A 24928-nucleotide genomic window follows, 5' to 3' on the forward strand; every position below is an offset into this window, starting at 1 on the left:
TAAGGGGTGGACTTTAGGGGCTGAGAGGACCTACTTGGGGAAGCCATGAAATGGCCCCCCCAAGTGGGAGCAGTCTGAGCCTTGGTGGGGGGTGGGAGGAAGGGTGGGAGAAGGGCCCCAGAGGGCTGGGGGGCATTTTGCATGCACCCCTGGCAACACAAGCCTCCCCCAGCTGTCAGTGGTAGAGATGAGAGCAGAGCACCTACTTGGGGAGGCCATGAAATGCCCCCCCCAAGTGGGAGCAGGCTGAGCCTTGGTGGGGGGTGGGAGGAGGGGTGGGAGAAGGGCCCCAGAGGGTTGGGGGGCATTTTGCATGCAAAATGCCACCCCTGGCAACACAAGCCTCCCCCAGCTGTCAGTGGTAGAGATTAGAGCACCTACTTGGGGAGGCCATGAAATGCCCCCCCCCAAGTGGGAGCAGGCTGAGCCTTGGTGGGGGGTGGGAGGAGGGGTGGGAGAAGGGCCCCTGAGGGCTGGGGGGCATTTTGCATGCAAAATGCCACCCCTGGCAAAGGAAGCCTGCCTCTTCATTTTTTCCCCATAGGAAATAATGAAGAAAGATCAGCAGCAGCATGCTAACAATATGCTGCTCCTTCGCTTTCTTATGGGAGGATGGGGGGACCTGCTTTGGGGGGCCATAACATGGCCCCCCAAAGTCCAATCTGTCTGAAACTTGGGTGGTTGTTAGAGAAGGGTTAGAGGAAGGTCCCCACCAATTTTGGGCTTATTCGGTGGGAAAATGCCTCCTCCAGGCGTCCTGGAAGACGGAGGCATTTTCCCATAGAAAAAAGCCGAAAGAATGCCGAAATAATGCCGAAAGAATCCCGAAAGCCGAAAGCTGAAAGAGATTCTTGTTTCGGCTTTCGGCTTTAACGATAGAGAATCTTCTTTCGGCTTTCTACTTTCGGCTATAGCCGAAAATTTTTGGCTTGCACACCCCTAGTCAAGACCACGGCAATACAGCCCGGAAAACCCACAACAACCATCGTTCTCCGGCCGTGAAAGCCTTCGGCAATACTTGCAAAGTTATTTCCTTAGTGTGTGTGTGTGTGTGTATGTGTGATTTTGGGATGGCACTCAGGTAGAATTCTTCCTCCCTTTCTGATGGGCGGGCATGCTGATCTGTTTTCTTAGATGAATAGCTTCCTCTACGTAAGACTCGGTTGCGGTGGGGAGGGAAGCAAAGGATCAGTTTGTGTTCCTTCTACCGTTCACGTGTGAGGATCAGTAGATAAATGTACCGGGTAGAACAAGAAGAAGAGAAGTTTAATCCTTCATCTTAAAATATTAACTATATATTCACATACAATTGGTTCTTCTTCATATGATTTTCATGCGGGAACACGGAACGATACTTTGTTGACCTACTTTGGCTTCTACCAGTTTGCTCTGTCAATGGAGCCAAAGCAGAATCCAGCTTTATAGGGTCTGGTAGAAACCTATTGGCCTCTTGAGTCACATGATCCCCTGGCATTGGTAGCTGCAGTACTCCCTCTGACCATCTCCCGTGGTGGCACTGCTGTACAGGCAAGCGCAAGCACGCAGCTCCTTTCTCCAGTAAGCTGCCATAGTGGTGCAGAGGGCAGACTCCCAGGTTCTGCTGCTAGAGACTCCTGGCATCATGCGCTCCTTGGAAGCTTAGATTTAGGAACTGGTGTGTATATTATGGGCCCTGACCTGGATAGCCCAGGTGATCCTGATCTCATTAGAACTCAGACTCTAAGTAGGGTGTGCCTTGGTTAGTAATTGAATAGGAGACCTCCAACGAAGACCTGTGTTGCAGAGACAGGCAATGGCAAACCACCTCTGTTAATCTCTTGCCATGAAAACTCTGCCGGGGGTGGGTGGGTGGTCACCATAAGTCAGCTATGACTTGAGGGCACTCTCCACCTCCATGTATATTATGGATGCCTTGTCAAGGAATGGCTTTGCATGGTAACTATAGCCATTCGGCACGCTTCTGATACACAGCAGTGCAGCATGAGGAACCCGTCTCATGTTTTTCTTGTCTACTGGGATGAATAAAAAAAGTCCTATGCCAGCCTTCTAGCCTTGGTGGGAAGGCCTCTGATGACGTTCCCTTTCTGTGGCACCAACAGCTCAAGACTGCGGGGACCATGTGCCGAGAACCAGCTGGGTCCTGTGACCTCCCGGAATATTGCACCGGAGCTTCCCCCTACTGTCCCACCAACGTCTACCTGCTGGATGGCACCCCATGCTCCTATGGGGAAGCGTTCTGCAGCAATGGCATGTGTATGACCCACCACCAGCAGTGCATCCACCTGTGGGGACCAGGTGAGTGCTGCCTTCCCGCCTGTCATGTTCCTGGGGCTTGTCTCTTTTGCTTTCTGTGTAAATAAAGCCACAATGCATCAGAACAGGCAGTGTAGTGTAGTGGTTAGAGTGTCTCTGGGAGACCCTAGTCTGAATCTCCGCTCTGCCATGGAAGCTAGCAGAGGGATCTTGGGCCAGCCTAGCCTACCTCACAGGGCTGTTGTGAGGATCGATTGTGGAGGAAAGGAGAATAACATAAGTCACTGTGGGTCCCCTCTTGGGAAAAAGATGGAGTATAAGCAAATAAATAGGATCAAATGAGCCTCTTGCTGACTTTCCTGAGAGTCAGAGGAGTTAGCCATGTTAGTCTGTAGTAGCAAAATAGAAAAGAGTCCAGTAGCACCTTTAAGACGAACCAACTTTACTGTAGCATAAGCTTTTGAGAATCACAGTTCTCTTCGTCATATGCGCATCTGACAAAGAGAGCTGCGGTTCTCGGAAGCTTATGCTCCAGTAAAGTTGGTTAATCTTAAAGGTGCTACTGGACTCTTTTAGATTTTCCTGAGAGTAATCAGTTAGATACCACAAATGAGTTTACAAGCAGGGTACAAAGCTAACACTCATCCATGCCTTGTTCATTCCTGGAGGTAGACTGGCTTTGAAAATGGAGGTTTCACATATGGCTAGTAGTCACCTGCAGTTCTACTGGCCATGTCTTTAAAAGCATTTGAGTTTGCCATCATAACATCTTGTGGCAACGAGTTCTGTAGGCTTGTTGGATTAAAACCAGCTTCTTGTGTTGAATAATCTTTCCTTATCCAAACTACTCAGGATTTTGTAAGCCCCTCTCATTCCGTTCTCCCACTTTCTTTCTTCTCAGCTAATAAAAAAATGCAGTTTCTTTGGCTTTTCTTCTATAGAAGCGTCTCCGTTTTCTCAGTCGTTTTATCTGCCCTTTCCTGGATATTATCCCACGTGCTCCTCTGCTTCTTGAGAAAGCCGCATGAAGCATGACATGTCCCACTCTGCTTGCAGTCATGTCCCAGTGGTTTAGCTATTCCGATAACTTGACAATTGACGTTCTTGACCCCTGTTGTAACACACACTGCAGTGTACAGAGGTGGCATTTCCAGCCAGGTTTGCAATCTACGGCCAAGAGGAATGTTTTGTGGCATTTCAACCTTTGTTTGAAACACTCAAACCAAGTGTGTGTTAAGTGTGTGTGTTATGTGCCGTCAGGTCGCTTCCGACCGACGGCGATCCTATGAATGAGATCTCTCCAGAATGAATGACAGATGTGAACTTTTAAACACCTTGACAAAACTCGTGGAGAACATATCTAGTTAAAGCTACTTCCAATAGCTAAATGGAACCTCCATGGCCAGGTGCAGTAGAACCCTGAATATCACATCCTGGAGACGTACATCAGGGCTGTTGAACTCAGGATGCTGCTGTATAATGAATCAAATCAATGATGCCTCCTGCTCGATTCTGTCTCCTCTGACTCGTTTAGCTTTCTGAGTTCTCTGGGCGAGAAAGGTCTTTTCCAACACCAAGTGGAGGGACCAGGGGCTTTGTGAAAGCAGATTCTCTTCCTCTGAGCCACAACCACACGCATACATGTGCTTCATTTGATTTATCATCACATGAATACAGGAAGCTGCCTTTATATTGAGTCAAACCCTTGGTCTATCAAGATCAGGATTATCTACTCTGTGGTAGTAGCTCTCTGGGGTCACATCTTCAACTCTCTTTTAACTGGCAATGTTGGGGACTGATCCAGCAACCTTCTGTGTGCAAAGCAAATGCTTTAGCACTGAGCCATGCCCCCTTCCCATCGTATGAGGCTGTCTTGTCCCAAGTCAGGCTGTTGGTGTAATCTACGCTAGTGGTGTGTTTCCAGAATCTTTGTCATGGAAGTCTTTTCCACCACTTGCTGGAAAGTGGTAGGGACCGGAGCGGTAAATAGAGATGGGCACGAACTGGGCAAATGGTGGTTCATTACGGTTTGTGGTTCGTCGCATGTCACGAACCATGAACCGGCATGAAATTGCCTGGTTCGTGAATCGATTCGTTTGATTCGTGGATACGTCACTTCCGGGGCAGAAGAAGGTCTGCCGAAAGCCCATCCCTCCCCGTTGCCTAGGAAACTGATTGATCAGCACCAGGCTGTCTGCAGTGACAAATCGAAAAACGAACCAAACGAACTGGCCTAAAAATCATCGCAGTTTATTAGAAATGCCCTCCGACAAACCGCCGGTTCGCAAACAAAAAAACCTGGCCCAGTTCATGATGAACTTTGGTTCGTATTTCGGTTTGTGCCTACCTCTACTGGTAACCTTTGGAACCAATGCAGATATTCTGCTACTGAGCCAAGGACCCTTCTCCCCACTACTTTTGTACCCTGCTCGTGGGCTTCTGGTAGTCTATACTGGATGTTAGACTAGACCAGTGATTTTTACAGATGCCCATACATTGCTCAGGGTTAATCTACAAATCTGGGAGGGGGGCATTCTGAACCTTGGAGAGCAAAATGTTGGGCAGTCTGGTTTTTAGGCAGCCCACTCCTTTATATTTGCAACTGCCTCTGAGAGGAGAGGAACTAGAGTGGAAAGACTTGCAATAAGTAGAGCCCTTAAGAGAGCAGAGAGGAGAGGAGAGGTAAAGTGATGGCCGCGACTGAGATGCAAGTTCTAAGTTGTCTAATGGCAGTCCTAGAATTGCTTATGCTCTGTTTTGTCATTTCTTCAACTTTGCATTGGACTTTTGCTAATGTTACGTCTTTGTAAACTTGCATTTATTTACCCTATGGCATCGTTTATTGAAATGTCCTTGATGTTGACTGTACTAATCTCACATTATGTAATCCGCCTTGGGTCTCAGTAAGAAAGACGAACTATAAATGACAAAATAAATAATAAATAAAAATTGGGTGGAGGTGGCGAAGACCAAGGGGAAAGAGGAGAGGAGGCGGCACAAGAAAAACGGGGAATTCTGGGGACACCTGAAACATTTTGGCAGGTAGAGAAGTGGGGTGAGTGGAGGTTTCATATATTTGCATATGTTAGGCACCCAGCATGCATGCTGGTGGTGGAGCTGAATTTCTCACATTGAGTGAGATTAACCCACCAAATCTTTGGCTGCATTTTCTCTGTATGTCCCTTTTCGCCACTAGATTGAGAGATTCTCCTCTGAAATTATTAGCTAGGGAATAAGAGGCACCTGCTGGTCACTGTTGGTATTGCAACCACAAAGTTGTTATTGCAGTCCTAATAATGTTGAGCCCATTTGTGGGAAGGGCAGATTAGAAATTTAATAAACTAAGTTCTTCTTGTTGAGGCTGGCTCACCTTATACTCAAAATGTTTTACTTTCTTTTCTTTTGTTCTCTCTTTTAACTTTTCCACAATATAAATGAATGAATGAATGAATGAATGAATGAATGAATGAATGAATGAATGAATGAATGAATGAATGAATGAATGAATGAGATGTTTGGTTTTTAAACCAAGCTAGCAACTAGCCACATTCTAGTAGGACAGGAATGGACATGTGTCAGATGTCGCTGAGAGTGCGAGGGCCATTTGGATATGGGTTCAAATCCAAGCTCAGCCCCTCAAGCGCTGCGGGGAAGGGTTCAGGACCTTTGGATAATTTCAATCCCCTGGCCTCACTTCTTCATCCATAACATTTGATTCACGTGGTGATTATTTTCTAGGTTTAGCCAAGGCGTAAATCAACCATTAACATCAGCACAGTAATTAAAAAGAGCATGAAATATAACAATTATGTACTTGAAGCAGCACAGGGCCAAAGATACTAAATCTGTCAGTTCTTTGGCCTCTGCAATAAGAAAGTCTGTGCTTGTTTCCTGAACATCAATCTAGCCCCAGTCTTGCTATTTCTCCAAAGGTTTTCATGTTCTAACCTGCATTAGACACATACATACATTCCATGTGTAAAGGTAAAGGTAGTCCCCCTGTGCAAGCACTGAGTCATTACTGACCCATGGGGGGACGTTGCATCACGACGTTTTCTTGGCCTTCCCCAGTCATCTACACTTTACCCCCAAGAAACTGGGTACTTATTTCACTGACCTTGGAAGGATGAAAGGCTGAGTCAGCCTTGAGCCAGCTACCTGAACCCAGCTTCCGCCGGGATTGAACTCAGGGTGTGAGCAGAGCTTGGGCTGCAGTACTGCAGCTTTCCACGCTGTGCCACGGGGCACGTATGTGTAAAATGCAGGTTAGAAAGGGAAATAACTTAATGGTGCACCATGTTCTCTTTCCAAAAGCACACATATCTCTCATAAAGAGTATCATCAGGCTGGGAAAGGGGCAGAAAAGGAATCCCAAAATATTAAGGGTATCTGAGCAGCTCCCTTACAAGGAAGAAATGTGGGGCTTTTCATTTTAGAAGAAAGGAGAGCGGAGGATAGAGGTTTATAGAATGGTGAAAGTAGTTCGAGATAATTTTTCCTCCCTCTCCCCTAGTGCTAAGATTCAGAAGCACCCAATGAAGTTGACAGGCAGTAGATTCAGGAAACAATAGGAAGTCCTTCTCATGATGCGCAGTTCACTGCTACTGCATATAGTGATGGCCATTCAGCTGAGATGGCTTTTAAAAAGCCATTACTGAAAGATAAGTGTCCGATCCAGAATTGCTAAATGAAGCCTCCATGTACAGAGGTAATATATCACTGAATACAGGGAGGGAGGGGAGACAAGCAACAGTGAAATCTGCTTAACTAGATACAGTGGATGTAGGTTTACCTGAGATATTTGTCTGGCCACTGCTGGAAATAAAATGTGGGTACAGACGGGCTGGTACATGCCAATGATATTACGTTGATTTGGATCTTAGGTGCCTGACCAGTGCTAATGCAATGCTTACTTGGGTGTAGCATTGGCAAATCATTTTGAATTTGCACCTTTCTTGATGAATTGTGACTAGAGATGGGCACGAACTGGGAAAATGGCAGCTTGTTGCGGTTCGTGGTTCATCTCGCTTCACGGACCATGAACCGTGAACCGGCATAAAACTGCCCAGTTCGCAAACCAGTTCGTTTGGTTTGTGAAAATGTCACTTCTGGGGCAGCAAAAGGTCTGCAGAAAGTCTGCTCCCCCCCCCTGGTTGCCTAGGAAATTGATTGATTAGCGCCAGGCTGTCTGCAGTGATGAACCAAAAACCGAACCGGGCTAAACATCAGCGGTTTGTCGCGGGTTATCAGAAATGCCCTCCAACGAACCACCGGTTCGCGAACCGAGAAACAGCCTAGTTCGTGACAAACTTTGGTTTGTATTTCAGTTCGTGCCCATCTCTGTGACCCTAGTTAATGAATGTCGGAAACCATTCTGTTTTCATAAGGTGCTTCCAGGACAGCTAGTTTACTTGTGCGATGTCTGCCTCATTCCATTGCCAATTTTAAAGCAAATCTTCCATTTGCCATCCCTGTGCCTGGATATTCTTTGCCCTGCAGGAGCCTGGCCAGCGCCCGATGCATGCTTCCAGGATGTGAACACAGCGGGGGACATGTACGGAAACTGTGGCAAGGACAGCCTTGGAAATTTTGTCAAATGTGCCATGAGGTGGGTGCTGTGGACCCAAAGGCAGGAGTTCACTAGACAGGATGGCTCTGGGCTTGTTTATGTAGCTAAAATTAAGAAGACATTATCTAGGTCTCTCCTATGTATATCAAGGCTAGTTACCAATCTCCTGTCATATTGCTGTATAACTATGAAACAGCACCTAAGATGACGTCTTGCTGGCGGCAGCAAGCCTTGATCTCAGTGGAGACTTACCCCTTTCATTAGTGAATAATAATATGAATCAATATATTCTTGTTTTGATTGTTACATAGATTTTCTTGCCATAAGCTCAGCAGAAAGCCTTGGGTAAGCCACTCCTTTCAGCCCAGCTCCCTGGTTGTATTGAGGGGATAATAATAACACCAGTGCTTTTTTTCAGCAGGAACGCAGTGGAACGGAGTTCCGGAACCTCTTGAAAATGGGCACATGGCTGGTGGCCCCGCCCCCTGATCTCCAGGCAGAGGGGAGTTTAGATTGCCCTCTGCACATTGGCGCGGAGGGCAATCTCAACTCCCCTCTGTCTGGAGATCAGGGGGTGGGGCCGCCGGCCATGTGACCATTTTTGCCAAGGGCAATTTAAACTTTAAAAAACTCCCCCCTTGTTCCAGCTGACCCAAAGTGACATCATTGTGCGGTCCTGAGTTCCACCACTGAGTTCCACCACCTCTTTTCCCAGAAAAAAAGCCCAGAATAACACTGATTTTGTTCTCCAGTCTGAGTGGGGCACTAATCTGTCTAGAATAACGGTCTATAAGCACACATTATTATTATAGGAGCCGCTATAGCATATGGTTAAGTGGTTGGCTATGAATCAGAACTCTACTGGTTCGAATTGCACTTCTGCCGTGAGGTCCGTAGGTGGCCTTGAGTGAGCCACTCCTCTCAGCCCAGCTCCCCAGCTTAATTGTGGGGATAATAATGACACCGACTTGGTTCAGTGCTCTGAGTGCGGCCCTAATCTGTCTAGAAGAGTGGCATATAAGCACAGCTATTGTTGTTTTTGTTATTCACCACCCCTAGTTAGGGTCCCAAAGACAACACATTGGGAGTTCTGTGTCCGTACTACCCAGAGTTTATTTTTAACTTACCAGGTGTGCTGGGCCTGATTTGGATTGGGACAATGGCATGAGGAAAGGGGGGGATTTAGGCCTCTCTCCCCATCATGAACGCTGGAAGCACTGGAGGTGGAATTTACCATGTGGTTAGACCTCTGGTCTGAGATTTCACAGACTGCCATTCCAGAGCAGGGTGTCCTGTTGCACCTAGTGTATAGTGCACCTAGTGTAGAGTGGCTGATGAACTCGCCCAGCTGGAGGAGTGTTGCCTCATTGACAGTCGAAATAATTCATGGAAGGGTTTGGCTCCTGCTCAAGGTCTGACTTGGACATTTGGGGTGGGGAAGTTTGTTTCTGATGGGTCCAATGGGCGGCGACCCTCTGGCCCCCCACTGCCATCCACTTTAGCATGAGACAATTCAGTCTGCTTACTTTCGACCCATTTCTGCACAGCTCTTCCCTTGTGGCCCAGTTTGGATAGGTTGATAGGGAAGGAATTGGAGACCCTTCTTGCCTCTTGTGCAGGGCGTGGTGCTAGATGACCTCCTGATACCCTGCCACCTTGGGTGTTATCGTTTCTTCCAGAGATGCCAAGTGTGGCAAGATTCAGTGCCAGAGCTCCGCTAAGAAGCCCAAGGGGACCAACACCGTCTCCATGGACACCACCATCCGGTTTAATGGGCGGGAGGTGAAGTGCCGAGGGACGTTGGTTTATGCTACGAAGGACGATGAAGGGGACATGTCAGACCCAGGGCTGGTGATGACGGGGACCAAATGTGGAGATGGAATGGTAAGTAACCACCTGCCAGGTGGAATGGCAAACTGGCCCAGACTCGGTGCGTAAAATGTGCGGTTATCGTGCAGTATAAAAAAGGTAGTGTGGGATCTCACTGCTCGCAGCTGCCGTGGGGCTTGCAGTAGAAGCCTAGAACATAAGGTGCTGAGATTTGCATCAATTTGCATAAATGCAGCTCTGAGATTTGCATAAATCCCCCTCATCCTCCTGGCTTGAGAAGTCAGATAATAAAGGAAGGCCAGCTTGGTGCTATCAGCAACTCTAAAGACTCTCTACATGATATCTCTTGTATGACAACGTTCAAGTGTAGGGAGACACAACATTATCTGGGAAGCGTAGTTTTAAAAGACAGAGCCAAAGGCTTTGTCAGTTTCACCGCTCTACAGGAGGGTAGTTTAAAAAGAGCCAACAGAGATCGCTCCTCAGAGGGTTTATTAATTTTATCTTCGCCTCCTGGAAGGGGAGGTGAAATTGACAGAGCCTTCGGGGAGGCGAAGAGGAAATTAACAAACCCTCTGAGGATTGATCTCTGCCAGCTCTGCCTTTTAAAACTACCCTCCTGTAGAGAGGTGAATTTTTTTTAAACTATGCTTCCTGGATAACGTCTCCCTACACTTGAGCATCCTCGTGTGAGACGTCTCGTGTAGAGACACTCTTAGTTCTGCTCAGTTGACTGCCAAGGGAAGCCACTAATTCTCGCCCTGTGAATAGCAGCCATTGATCTGTCCTGCCCCAGTCTGCCTCCATCATGTCCCTGCACCTTTCCAAGACACCTGCTTGCCCTTAGGTCTGAGGCCCAAACACTCAGAACTGCTGTGCAAATGCCCAACTCTGCTCTCTCGCATGGAATGCCGTACCTTGAGAACGTTATTATTTTTATTTTATTTACTTCATTTATAGTCTGCCGTTCTTCTTGAGATTCAACGCAGATTGTAGAATATAAAACAATCAGGCAGCAGAGACCTCCAGTTAACAGTGCAATGGTAGGCTTAAGACTACAGAATTGATCCACAACGCAAGCAAACCAAGAAACCCATTTAAGGTGTGACATACCATAATACAGAAAGTGGGTAACAAAGGTAGAAAATAGATCCAGAGGAAAAGGATGGCGATACTTGCCAAAAAACACATTGCAATAGGCTACAAACCTATCCTTTATATGGTCTCCTGCACTGTTTCATCACACCACAGTACCAATTTCCTTCCAAAAATCAAGAGCCATGGCTGCCCTTTGATTTAAAAACAGCTCGTCCCAGTGGTTTGCAAAGGCAGATTTGAAACTGTGTGGTTAGCAGATGATGAAATCTCTGAAATGAGAGAAGAGCAAGCAAGACTTCTCATAGTCAGGGGAGAGCAACTGAAACTACTTGGGTGTAGTGGTTAAGAGCGGCAGGACTCTAATCTGAAGAGCCGAGTTTGATTCCCCACTCCTCCACTTCAAGCCAGCTGGGTGACCTTGGCTCAGTCACTTAAGAGCGGCAGGACTCTAATCTGAAGAGCCGGGTTTGATTCCCTACTCCTCCGCTTGAAGCCAGCTGGGTGACCTTGGGCCAGTCACTTAAGAGTGGCAGGATTCTAATCTGGAGAGGCAGTTTGATTCCCCACTCCTCTGCTTGAAGCCAGGTGGGTGACCTTGGGTCAGTCACTTAAGAATGGCAGGACTCTAATCTGGAGAGCCAGGTTTGATTCCCCAGTCCTCCGCTTGAAGCCAGCTGGGTGACCTTGGGTCAGTCACTTAAGAGTGGCAGGACTCTAATCTGGAGAGCCAGGTTTGATTCCCCACTCATCCACTTGAAGCCAGCTGGGTGACCTTGGGTCAGTCACTTAAGAGCAGCAGGACTCTAATCTGGAGAGCCAGCTTTGATTCCCCACTCCTCTGCTTGAAGCCAGCTGGGTGACCTTGGGCCAGTCACAGCTCTCTCAGAGCTCTCTCAGTCCCACCCACTTCACAGGGTGATTGTTGTTGTGGGGATAATAATAACATACTTTGTAAACCGTTCTGAGTGGGTGTTAAGTCATCCTGAAGGGTGGTATATAAATTGAATGTTGTTGTTGTTATTAACCTCTGCTGCATCCGTGCTCTGATAACCTCTGGGTTGGAGTCTCGCACCGTGTTCTTTGTGTCTGATTGTCATGGAGGATGGTGTGGGAGCTTCTCTGGGCTCAGAAAGCCCCTGCCCACCCTCTTTATGAAAGCCAGGAACAAATCACTCTGCAGGGGACAGATGAAAAAAAGAAGTTCTGCTGGGTCATCATGGGCCAGTCTGATTGGGCGGAAATTCTCATTGCAGGTCTGTAAAGATCAGCGTTGCGTGAATGCTTCCTTCTTTGAACTGGAGAAGTGTCTCGCCCAATGCCATGGACATGGGGTGAGTAACCGGCGCAGCCTTACTCTGGATCCCTATTGACTCAGAAAGACAGAAGAGGGTTTTTTGGGGGGCGGGAATGAGACGCATTCCGTTTCTCTAGTAATACAGCATCTCTGAAGTGGTACAGAATGCGACTTGCTTATGCAAGCCACCTAGGGTTGCCAGCCTCCAGGTAGTGGCTGGAGATCCCCCGGAATGACAACCAGTCTCCAGGCCACAGAGATCAGTTCACCTGGAGAAAATGGCTACTTTGGGGGGTGGACTCCATGGAATTATGCCATGCCAAGGTCCTTTCCATCCCCAAACTCCACTTTCTCCAGATTTTTCCAGGTTTCACTCCCTAGATCTCCAGGAATTTCCCAACTTGGAGCTGGCAACCCTAAAGCCACCTGCTCCTTGGATGCACTAGGTGGGCCATGAATCAATAACAGAGTATCTGCTTTGCATACACAAAGTCCCGGGTTCAATCTCTGGCACCTCCAGTTAGAAGGACCAGGTAGTAGGCAATGTGGAAGACTTCCTCTGAGACCCTAGAGAGCAGCTACCACTCTGAGTAGGCAATACTGACCTCGATCGACCAATGGCCTGACTCGCTATAAGGCAGGTTCATGTGCCTGCCATTCTGTCACATTGTTTATGCCCCTCTTTCCCCAAGGAGCTCTGGGCCTTGTATACAGTTCGTCCATCTTCCATTACATAACAGCTCTGTGAGGCAGGTTAGGTTGACATTGGCCATCCAAGATCCCCCAGGAAGCTTTGTGGCTAAGTGGAGATTTGAACTCAGATCTCTGATCTGGGACCAGCATAGCTACGGGTCTGCCTCTCACCCTATGTTCCCTGGGGGACACTCTGTTCAACAGACAAACGTCTCTTGGTGGCCCCTGGCCCCAAAGAGGTCTGCCTTGCCTCAACTAGGACGAGGGCCTTCTTGGTCTTGGCTCCTGCCTGGTGGAACGCTTTGTCTGTGGAGACCCGGGCCCAGCAGGAACTGTTATCTTTCCGCCAGGCCTGTAAGACAGAGATGTTCCACCAGGTACGTGGTGGTTGAGGCACCGGCCTCTTTTCATGGGAAGAGGTTTACCCCCAGTTCTGTTCACATCTAATAATTGGCCACCGGGCCTCATGTATTGCTGTTTGGGTTGTGCAATATATGTACCGCTGTCTTTTAGAAATTGCATGGTTATATTTATTGACATTTTTCTCTGGTTTTAAATTAACGTGTTTATCTATTTTATATATGTTGCATTCTGCTCTGAGCCCATTCGTGGGGAGAGCGGATTAGCAATAGCAATAGCAATAGCAGTAAGTCCTAGGTCAGCATTCTAACCACTACACCACCAGTTGCAATCCACCGGGGCACATGTTTGACTCATGATAGGGGTCACATGATAGGGGTCACATGATAGGGGACACATGTTTGACTCATGATAGGGGCTATCATTGGGTATGGCTTGCTGTCCACGAAACAGTCCCCCCCTCCCCCAGAACACACTGAAGCAGCTGCAGCATGGCCTGTGTGCTTGTGCCATGAGATCCTCCACCCGTCCCAGGAAACAGCCCTTGGAGTGTGAGCAGGGCCACTTCCTTTTGCTGAACGGATGTAAATTCCAGACAGTTCATAAAATTAAAGTAACAGTATATAAAAATCTTTTCAAAGAACATGTCCCGGGCTGGCAAAGGCCATCGGCGAATTAACAATAGGACACTTGCCACCCAATAAAATGAGACAGCGGATCGGAGAGACACAGAGTAGGGTTTTTTTCGGCAGTGGCAGCGAGAATGTGCTTTTAAATCTGGAATGTGTCGCTTGTGAACGGTGTTAGTGCAATACAAGACTGATTTATTCAGGAGGGTTTTCTGCTCAGATGATAGGGCTGTGTCATAAGAAAGGGCACAAAGACGTACCTTGGTAAGGGACAGGGACTGTAGACTAGTCTGTTGGGTACTGCCTGCTGATGGAAATATGCTCCTACAAGGTAGTTTGATGTTGATAAAGATGTCATGCCAATTACTTACACTTTGATTCAGAAATGTTTCATCTGTGTGTTCGACTTCCTTCTGGTTTTCAGATTTGTGGCTACCACACTCTATTCTTTATGTTTTCCTTGAATATCCCAGCTGTTGATCATACTGGTTTTTTTTGCTGGGAATATCCTAGCTATTGATGACATCGTATTCACTTGCAGTATGTAATCTTCTTTGGATTTCAGCGAGAAAGGCAGACCATAAATAACAACAACAACAGCAATAATGATATCTGATCTGAATATATAACTGTATATTCAGGTATATTCGGGTATCCAGAGTAGTATTTGGGATTCTTGCAAATACTGGTATCCAGGTCCCATATATTTCCAGAAATATTCGGGAATATCTGGGGCTGGTATTTTAAGGACCCCAGGCCTGTTTCCCCTCCTTTAACAGGTTTCCTGGTTGATGGGGGGGGTGGGGAAGGAAGGCATCTCTACCAGTCCAGGGAACGCTGCTTTTGGCCAGGACAAGCCAGGCGGGCTCCTTCTCCCTCCCTCCTTTGTGGGGTGGGATCTTTAAACCCCCTAGGCCCGTGCAGACGTATCTTTGGGCTTCATCTTCTGCAACATGGGCCTCACTTCCAATTAACTTCAACTCTTCCAGGTTTGCAACAGCAACCGGCACTGCCACTGTGACGCAGGCTGGGCTCCTCCGTTTTGCAAGAAGGCAGGCCTGGGGGGCAGCGTGGACAGTGGCCCTGTGCAGTATGATGGTGAGTGCTGCGTTTGCCCCACTTCCAGGGCTTTTTTTCTGGGAAAAGAGGTGGTGGAACTCAGTGGTGGAACTCAGGACCACACAATGACGTCACTTTGGATCAGCTGGAACAAGGGGGGAGTTTTTAAAAGTTTAAATCGCCCTCGGAGAAAATGGTCACATGGCTGGTGGCCCTGCCCCCTGATCTCCAGACAGAGGGGAGTTGAGATTGCCCTCCGCACCACTGAGCGGTGCGGAGGGCAATCTCAACTCTCCTCTGTCTGGAGATCAGGGGGCAGGGCCACCAGCCATGTGACCATTTTCAAGAGGTGCTGGAACTTCGTTCCACCATGTTCCAGCTGAAAAAAAGCCCTGCCCACTTCCATGAAGTGGACTGGGGGTCCCAGTCCAAGAGCACCTGAGGTTGGGGATGTTTGCCAGCTTCTTTGGAAAGAATTGTCACATATTCTGGGTACATGCTGCTCTTCGATAAGAGGCCTGTTGCCCCGAGCTTTGCTTGTGGGCTTCTTGGAGATGTCCAGCTGGCCGTGGTTGGGAAGAGAACTAGGTTGACCTTTGGTCTGATCCAGCCAGGGATATTTTGAGGTTCTTTTGAGCTGGCCTTTCCATAACATGTGAAGTGACCTGATGTGTTGGCCTAGACTAAGCTTTCTCTGTGGGCCAAGCGTCTCTGGTTGGTGGTGGGCTCTCCATGGGGTCATGGGCTCTCGCAGGTGCCCTATTGTGCCAGCCCTTGCCTGTACAGTCCGGATGCCAGGGGCTTCTGTCTTAACCCTCCCCTACTCTGGGCTCCTTCTCCTTCCTGCAGATCATGAAGCCGTCTTAGTAGCCCTCCTACTGGTCTTCTTGCTGATTCTACCAGCTTTAGCTCTTGGAGTGTATTTTTGCTACCGACGGGAGAACTCCTACCTCAACAAGTGGATCAAAGGCTTAAGGAAGAGCCAAGAGACATACAAGTGAGAAGGGGGGGCGGGGGCGGGGGCGGCAGACGGGCTGCATACTTCCTAGACAATGCTGAATCCTCTCCCTTCCCTTTCTGGGTTTTACAAGTAGAATAAAGCAAGAGTCCACCTGTAAGACTAACAAACATTCAGGTTAGGTTATGAGCTTTCATGAGCTGCAGCTCACTTCTTCAGATATGAGAACACGACCCAAGGTTTTATGGGAACATAATCCAAGGCCTCATCCGCGCATCGTTGGCTATTTCACCGTATCAATCATTCGCATCTGGTTTCTCTTGTCCATGCGCAATAATCCTGTTGCAATTTATTGTTGTAGCACAACGAAACTACGATAGCCAATGAAATGTGGACGCAGCCACAGTGCTATTTCATACGCTGTGCTTTCCCGAGGTATAAAGAAGTTCTATGTTGGAGGAAGCACAAGAATGCTAAATGTGGACCACACATCAAGTATCTCCCTGTGTGGGACCTCCCAATATAGACCCTAAAATTAAGTACACGGCTATCAAAGATGGGCCAACCTCCTGCAATGCTAAATCGGAGTGGGGAGACCTGGATTTCTTGTCTGTTTGTCTGGTGCATTTTATCCCACCCTTTCGGCAGGGTGACACACACATTTCTCTTCCCCAGTTAATCTTCACACCAACCCTGCGAGGTAGCTTACGCTATGAGAGAATGACTGGCCCATAGCTTCACAGTTGAGTGGGGATTTAAATTTGGATCAGACGAAGAGAGCTGTGGTTCTCGAAAGCTTATGCTACAATAAAGTTGGTTCATCTTAAAGGTGCTACTGGACTCTTTACTATTGCACCTGACGAGGAGAGCTGTGGTTCTCGAAAGCTTATGCTGCAATAAAGTTGGTTCGTCTTAAAGGTGCTGCTGGACTCTTTACTATAATATTCTCAGCAACTTAACCAAAACTACATTTCCCAGGATTCTTGGTGAGGGGCAGCCATGACAGTTACGCTGGTAGAAAACTGACATTGGTTTGTAGAGAAGAGAAGCCCCTAAGAAGAATTAATGGATTATCTTGCCCAGTATTTCCCTCCTTTAACTACCACCCCCTTTAATGGTGGAAGGATCGTGATCTGAACTGGAGGTGGTGTCTGTGTATGCACATATGTAAGTCCTCTTGCCTGTTTCCCCCCCTTTCTGCTTCCTGGCAGGAATGGTGCCATCCGTCGGAAAGCCACTGTGGGGCACTCCAACTCAGCCTTCACTTTGCAAGACGTTTCCTCTTCCTCCTCCAGGAAAGCCGTGAGCAGCAGTTTCCGCCCAGTAAGTCAACTCATAAGATCTTGACACAAGCAACACAACGTTTACAGAAGCAGTACGGTCCCATGTCAGCCTCTGCTCTCCGGCTCCCCTTCTCTTCCACCCTGCCCTTTCCTAACCTAGCGATTCCCCCACAAGATTGTTACTGAGAGTCTCTCTACACGAGATGCCTCGGCGCGTGTTAATCAAGTGTAGGGAGATGCAATGTTAACCGGGAAGTGTAGTTTAAAAAGACAGAGCCCTCGGAGATAGTTCCTCAGAGGGTTTGTGAATTTCATCTTCGCTTCCCCAAGGCACTGTCAATTTCACCTCTCCAGTCTAAATCTGTGTGGGATGGCAACCAGAGGGCAGCAAGGAATGGAAATTGGCCAGAGATGCCTTCCAGAGCTGGGCTGGGACCTAGAGAGGTTATAACAGGCTGAAGTTTCTCTTCTGGCATTTCACAGCCCCTTCACACAGCTCCAGCGTATAGCAAAGCCTTTGCCCTGCCACCGGCTCTGTCTTCTTAAACTACGCTTCCCAGCTAACATTGCATCTCCTGACACGTGTTCTTCACGTGTCAGATGTCTCGTGTACAGAGACTCTCAAACAGTATGCTAAAATAAAGATCCAAAATAAATAATTAAATAAATATATAAATAAAAGTGAGAGTGAGAGCAAGGTAGATCCATAGCCATAATTCAACTGCTCTTGTTTGTACCAAAATGCCTTTTTAACCCCAAACTCTAAATTCTTTTATTGGGCCATGCTTGGTTCTCTGTATACTTCCTGAAATTCTGAAGGTTGCCTTCCCTGGCATACCTGAGAGATGCTCTGTTCAGCGTCTTTAAAGAAGCAGGGTCACATTTTCTCTCAGGCCTCTTGATGGTTTCGTTCAACAGGAAAACAAATGAGAGTCTGGAGTGAATTAGGAGTTGTTATCACACAATGACAGTCCCCGTTAATATGTATAAATGTGAAAGTTGGACCATGAAGAAGGCTGAGGGGAAGAAAATTTATTCATTTGAAATGTGGTGCTGGAGGACAGTTTTGTGGATACCATGAACAGCCAAAAAGACAAAGTGGGTTCTAGATCAAATCAAGCCTGAATTGTTCCTGGAAGCTAAAATGACAAAACTGAGGCTGTCGTACTTTGGTCACATCATGAGAAGACACGATTCGCTGGAAGAGTCAATGATGCTAGGAAAAGTGGAAGGCAGTAGGAAAAGAGGAAGACCTAGAACAAGATGGCTTGACTCACTAAAAGAAGCCACGTCCTCCAGTTTGCAAGGTCTGAGCAAGTCTGTTAATGATAGGACGTTTTGGAGGTCTTTCCTTCATAGGGTCCACATAGGTTGACTTGATGTCACATAGCACATATACCTCACATGAGAACGACCATGTCAGCAAGCCCCAGATCTTTTAAAATCCCGGATAGATTCCACAATTTTCTTGCTTCAGACTCATGTTCGATATAGAAAAGATCACAGAATGGGACCGTCTTGTAATTTCTTTAAAAGTGAAAACGTCCCAAGTTCAAGCAAGCAAACATTCACACAGATACGTGTGAATCAGTCCTGTGAATCCTGTGATGTGTGTCTGAAGTGTGAGTTGGTTCAGGGAGGGGAACTGCCTGGGCAGAGGTTCCCAAATTCCAATGCCCTTTCCGAAGTCCGTTTACGTAACTGTCACTCTGAAAATTATGGTTGTGGGAATCAGAGGATTAAAATAACAATAACAACAACATTTGATTTATATACCGCCCTTCAGGACGACTTGACACCCACTCAGAGCAGTTTACATAGTGTTTTATTATTATCTTCACAACAATTGCCCTGCAAGGTGGGTGGGGTTGAGAGAGCTCCGAGAGAGCTGTGACTGGCCCAAGGTCACCCAGCTGGCTTCAAGCGGAGGAGTGGGGAATCAAACCCGGCTCTCCAGATCAGAGTCCTGCCACTCTTAAGTGACTGACCCAAGGTCACCCAGCTGGCTTCAAGTGGAGGAGTGGGGAATCAAACCCGGTTCTCCAGATTAGAGTCCTGCCGCTCTTAAGTGACTGACCCAAGGTCACGCAGCTGGCTTCACGTGGAGGACTGGGGAATCAAACCCAGTTCTCCAGATTAGAGTCCTGCCGCTCTTAAGTGACTGACCCAAGGTCACCCAGCTGGCTTCAAGTGGAGGAATGGGGAATCAAACCCGGCTCTCCAGATTAGAGTCCTGCCACTCTTAAGTGACTGACCCAAGGTCACCCAGCTGGCTTCAAGTGGAGGAGTGGGGAATCAAACCCGGCTCTCCAGATCAGAGTCCTGCCACTCTTAAGTGACTGACCCAAGGTCACCCAGCTGGCTTCAAGTGGAGGAGTGGGGAATCAAACCCGGCTCTCCAGATTAGAGTCCTGCCGCTCTTAACCACTACACCAAACTGGAAGAAGGAAAATAGAGGACAGCCTTGGATCGACTTGAGGCCCTGACAATGCAATCCTAAGAAGAGTTACTCCAGCCTAAGCCCATTGAAATCGGTGGGCTCAGAGTGGCGTAACTCTTCTTAGGATTTCTTTGCCAATCACTGTTTTTTTGTCTCTGAGGAAAATGTCTATTTCTGTGAGGGGTGGAAGCGCGCTCACATTCTCTTCATGTTCTCCCTTCAGGTGCCAAGGAGCATTTTCCCGCCCAAGTCAAACCCTCTTCAAAGTGCCTCTCAACCTGTCAACATTGTCCACCCCCTCTGCCCCACCCCCGGCCCGACAGCTCCTCTTCAGAAAGACCTCAAGCCCTCCAGGCCGCCTCCGCTGCCCATCCACAAATCTCCGGCCATTCCCACCAAAACGCACTTTGAGGCACAGAACAAACTGCCTCCGCCAAAGAAGCCTCTTCCCACCAGTCCTGTCCGGACACCTTTGGTGAGTTTGGCCATTCTCCAAAGCTGTTTCAAGGTGCAGCCTCCCTGGGGCTGCCAGCCTCCAGGTGGGAGCAAGCAAACAAACAGGGCAAATCCCAGAGCAACAGCTCAAAAGCAAAGTGGAAAAGAACATGACACCCCAGGTGGGGCCTGGGGATCTCTGGGAATTGCAACTGATCTCCAGACAACAGAGGTTGGTTCCCGTAGAGGAAATGTCTGCTCTGGAGGGTAGATTCTACGGCATTTAGCCCATTGAGGTCCCCCCAGACCCCACCCTCTCCAAGCTCTAGGCTGAAATCTCCAGGAATTTTGGTATCCAGAATAGGGGTGTGCAAGGAAAAAACTTTCGGCTTTCTTGTTTCGGGATTACCCGAAACAAGATTCTCTACCGTTAAAGCCGAAAGCCGAAACAAGAATCTCTTTCGGGATTCGGGATTCGGGATTCTTTCGGCATTCTTTCGGCATTCTTTCGGGTTTTTTTTTTGGGAAAATGCCTCCGTCTTTCAGGACGCCTGGAGGAGGCATTTTCCCACCTAATAAGCCCAAAATTGGTGGGGACCTTCCTCTAACCCTTCTCTAACAACCACCCAAGTTTCAGACAGATTGGACTTTGGGGGGCCATGTTATGGCCCCCCAAAGCAGGTCCCCCCATCCTCCCATAAGAAAGCGAAGGAGCAGCATATTGTTAGCATGCTGCTGCTGATCTTTCTTCATTATTTCCTATGGGGAAAAAATGAAGAGGCAGGCTTCCTTTGCCAGGGGTGGCATTTTGCATGCAAAATGCCCCCCTACCCTCAGGGGCCCTTCTCCCACCCCTCCTCCCACCCCCCACCAAGGCTCAGCCTGCTCCCACTTGGGGGGGCCATTTCATGGCCTCCCCAAGTAGGTGCTCTAATCTCTACCACTGACAGCTGGGGGAGGCTTGTGTTGCCAGGGGTGGCATTTTGCATGCAAAATGCCCCCCAACCCTCTGGGGCCCTTCTCCCACCCCTCCTCCCACCCCCCACCAAGGCTCAGCCTGCTCCCACTTGGGGGGGCATTTCATGGCCTCCCCAAGTAGATGCTCTGCTCTCATCTCTACCACTGACAGCTGGGGGAGGCTTGTGTTGCCAGGGGTGGCATTTTGCATGCAAAATGCCCCCCAGCCCTCTGGGGCCCTTCTCCCACCCTTCCTCCCACCCCCCACCAAGGCTCAGACTGCTCCCACTTGGGGGGGCCATTTCATGGCCTCCCCAAGTAGGTCCTCTCAGCCCCTAAAGTCCACCCCTTACAGCCCCACACAAACCCAATTCCCCCCCAGCTGCCACACACAGACCCAAATCCCCACATTAGCCCCTCACAGACCCAAATCCACCCCCACCTGCCCTACACCCATAACCCCAGGAACAGGCTGGCAAAGGCCAGCCCTCTCCCTTTGTTCCCTATGCTGGGAACTTCTAAACTCTCTTTCCCTGGGCAATTCTGCACAGCCCAGGGGTGCCACAATGGTGGGCACACTTCTGAGTGCCAGCTGGTCCCTGTGAAAGAGCACCTGAACCACAGACACCCTCCCTCAAATTCCCCCACCACCTACAGAGATGGCTGGCCAGCCAGCCCCATTGTTCCCTATGATGGGAACCAACTGCACAACAAAGAATAAAACAAGAACAACACAAAATAAAGTTTTAAAAAAATTATATTCTCCCTTCCAAAGTACAAGTAGGCAAAGCATTATGACACATTACACCAGCAGTCCCCCACACAGAAAAATTAAAACAAAACTCACTTAACATCAGAGAATCACAAAGCATGATTCCTGTCAAAAACACTTTATTTCTTGAACAGCTTTAGGTTACACAGCAGGGGGGAACACCAAAGGGCATGGCAGCACTATCTTACACAAAAATAACACAACTCGCTTCACATTAAAGAATCACCCCAAAAAATTGCTGTCAAAAGCACTTTATTTCTGTAACTGCTTTAGGAAGGCACCACAGAGCAGGAAAGCAGTGTACTACACAAAAATAACACAACTCACTTCACATCAGAGAATCACACAAACACAATTGCTGTCAAAAACGGTGAAGTGGGTTGTATTATTTTTTGCAGTACATTGCTATCATGCCCTGTTGTGCCCTCCTACTGTGTAACCTAAAGCTGTTCAAGAAATAAAGTGTTTTTGCCAGGAATTGTGTTTTTGTGATTCTCTGATGTTAAGTGAGTTGTGTTATTTTTGTGTAAGATAGTGCTGCCATGCCCTTTGGTGTTCCCCCCTGCTGTGTAACCTAAAGCTGTTCAAGAAATAAAGTGTTTTTAACAGGAATTGTGCTTTGTGATTCTCTGATGTGAAGTGAGTTGTGTTATTTTTGTGTAAGATAGTGCTGCCATGCCCTTTGGTGTTCCCCCCTGCTGTGTAACCTAAAGCTGTTCAAGAAATAAAGTGTTTTTGACAGGAATCATGCTTTGTGATTCTCTGATGTTAAGTGAGTTTTGTTTTAATTTTTCTGTGTGGGGGACTGCTGGTGTAATGTGTCATAATGCTTTGCCTACTTGTACTTTGGAAGGGAGAATATAATTTTTTTAAAACTTTATTTTGTGTTGTTCTTGTTTTATTCTTTGTTGTGCAGTTGGTTCCCATCATAGGGAACAATGGGGCTGGCTGGCCAGCCATCTCTGTAGGTGGTGGGGGAATTTGAGGGAGGGTGTCTGTGGTTCAGGTGCTCTTTCACAGGGACCAGCTGGCACTCAGAAGTGTGCCCACCATTGTGGCACCCCTGGGCTGTGCAGAATTGCCTAGGGAAAGAGAGTTTAGAAGTTCCCAGCATAGGGAACAAAGGGAGAGGGCTGGCCTTTGCCAGCCTGTTCCTGGGGTTATGGGTGTGGGGCAGGTGGGGGTGGATTTGGGTCTGTGAGGGGCTAATGTGGGGATTTGGGTCTGTGTGTGGCAGCTGGGGGGGAATTGGGTTTGTGTGGGGCTGTAAGGGGTGGACTTTAGGGGCTGAGAGGACCTACTTGGGGAGGCCATGAAATGGCCCCCCCAAGTGGGAGCAGTCTGAGCCTTGGTGGGGGGTGGGAGGAAGGGTGGGAGAAGGGCCCCAGAGGGCTGGGGGGCATTTTGCATGCAAAATGCCACCCCTGGCAACACAAGCCTCCCCCAGCTGTCAGTGGTAGAGATGAGAGCAGAGCACCTACTTGGGGAGGCCATGAAATGCCCCCCCAAGTGGGAGCAGGCTGAGCCTTGGTGGGGGGTGGGAGGAGGGGTGGGAGAAGGGCCCCAGAGGGTTGGGGGGCATTTTGCATGCAAAATGCCACCCCTGGCAACACAAGCCTCCCCCAGCTGTCAGTGGTAGAGATTAGAGCACCTACTTGGGGAGGCCATGAAATGGCCCCCCCAAGTGGGAGCAGGCTGAGCCTTGGTGGGGGGTGGGAGGAGGGGTGGGAGAAGGGCCCCTGAGGGCTGGGGGGCATTTTGCATGCAAAATGCCACCCCTGGCAAAGGAAGCCTGCCTCTTCATTTTTTCCCCATAGGAAATAATGAAGAAAGATCAGCAGCAGCATGCTAACAATATGCTGCTCCTTCGCTTTCTTATGGGAGGATGGGGGGACCTGCTTTGGGGGGCCATAACATGGCCCCCCAAAGTCCAATCTGTCTGAAACTTGGGTGGTTGTTAGAGAAGGGTTAGAGGAAGGTCCCCACCAATTTTGGGCTTATTCGGTGGGAAAATGCCTCCTCCAGACGTCCTGGAAGACGGAGGCATTTTCCCATAGAAAAGCCGAAAGAAAGCCGAAAGAATCCCGAAACGTTTCGGCTTTTTTCTTTCGGCTACCCGAAACGTTTCGGCATTCCCCGAAACGTTTCGGCATTCCCCGAAAGAAGCCGAAACACTTTTGTTTCGGCATTCTTTCGGCATTCTGAATGCCGAAACGCACATCCCTAATCCAGAACCCTGGGACGCCCACATCTGAGCCATTTGGGGTACAGGAGAAAAGGGCTAAGCTTGGGCCAAGCTAGAAGTGACGAGTTACACTTGAATGGCAAGTGAACAGACTCACGTGTATTCCTCCCTGTTCACTTGTGCTCCACTTGCACTCCACTCAAGCGCAAGTGAACAGGGAGGAATACATGTGAGTCTGTGCACTTGCCAGGCAAGTGTAACTCATCACTTCTAGCTTGGCCCGAGCTTAGCCCTCGTCACTTCTAGCTTGGCCCCTTGTACCCTCCTGATACAGTTGTGTTTTATGCAATGCCGCTTGCCATTGTCCAAGCCCTGTTGAAGTGATGCTATCTTGTCCTGTTGTCTTCCCTGATAGGTCAACCCAAGCCAAAGGCCACCTCGCAGGCCTCTTCCAGGAAACCCTCTTCTGGCTAAAGAGCCGCCGTCAGCTCCGGGTCGGGCCTTGCTGGTCATGGTGCCTCCCACCAACTTTAAGCCAGTGGGTATCAGTTCCACAGGCCCCGTCTCCAAGCCACTCAAGTAAGTCGGCAATGAAGCTCAGTGCGGTTGCCACCTTGACAGCTCAGAGATTATGAATGACAGAGAAATAGTGGGAAGGGAGGGGGTGTTGCAGAGATCTAAGTGGATTTCTGCCAGAAAATCAAGTGGTGGCAGCACCTCACTGAATTCAGACCAGTAACATCTTTGTTCTCTCTTTCCCTCCACAGGTCAGTGCCACCTCAGAGGTGAGTTTTATCTTGTTGCTGCTGTAAGAAAACCCCATTTTTTCCTCTGCCACTCCCTCATGCAGACTTCAGCCCCGATTTAGCTTTTGCGTGCAGCCTAGTTGATTTTATTGATTGATTTGTGTACTTCCTTTATAGTGCGCCTTCCTCACTGAGATTCAAAGCAGATTGTGAAATGCAAGAAGTGCGCTACAACACAGACAACGAACAGTGCCATGAAACAGGATTACAAAATTAGAGAACATTGCACTAAAAACAATATAATGCATCCGACAGAATAGTGTAATGCATACGACAATGGCACAAAACCAGATGACAGAATCAGAGA

General features: G+C 48.4%; 1 protein-coding gene across 1 annotated transcript in view; it reads left to right on the plus strand.

The window, feature by feature from the left end:
- The window catches only part of ADAM33 (ADAM metallopeptidase domain 33), a 99093-nt gene extending 74462 nt beyond the window's left edge, over positions 1-24631 (plus strand). The window contains exons 13-22 of the mRNA XM_054990141.1: positions 2100-2295; positions 7753-7861; positions 9502-9706; positions 12004-12081; positions 14716-14824; positions 15635-15782; positions 16955-17066; positions 19690-19941; positions 24231-24394; positions 24583-24631. Coding sequence (XP_054846116.1) covers positions 2100-2295; positions 7753-7861; positions 9502-9706; positions 12004-12081; positions 14716-14824; positions 15635-15782; positions 16955-17066; positions 19690-19941; positions 24231-24394; positions 24583-24604 — 1395 coding nt within the window. The 3' untranslated portion in view covers positions 24605-24631. The remainder of the gene's footprint in view (positions 1-2099; positions 2296-7752; positions 7862-9501; positions 9707-12003; positions 12082-14715; positions 14825-15634; positions 15783-16954; positions 17067-19689; positions 19942-24230; positions 24395-24582) is intronic.
- Positions 24632-24928: the final 297 nt, after the last annotated feature.

This window comes from Eublepharis macularius, chromosome 10 (genome assembly GCF_028583425.1).
Source record: "Eublepharis macularius isolate TG4126 chromosome 10, MPM_Emac_v1.0, whole genome shotgun sequence".
Lineage (NCBI taxonomy): Eukaryota > Metazoa > Chordata > Lepidosauria > Squamata > Eublepharidae > Eublepharis > Eublepharis macularius.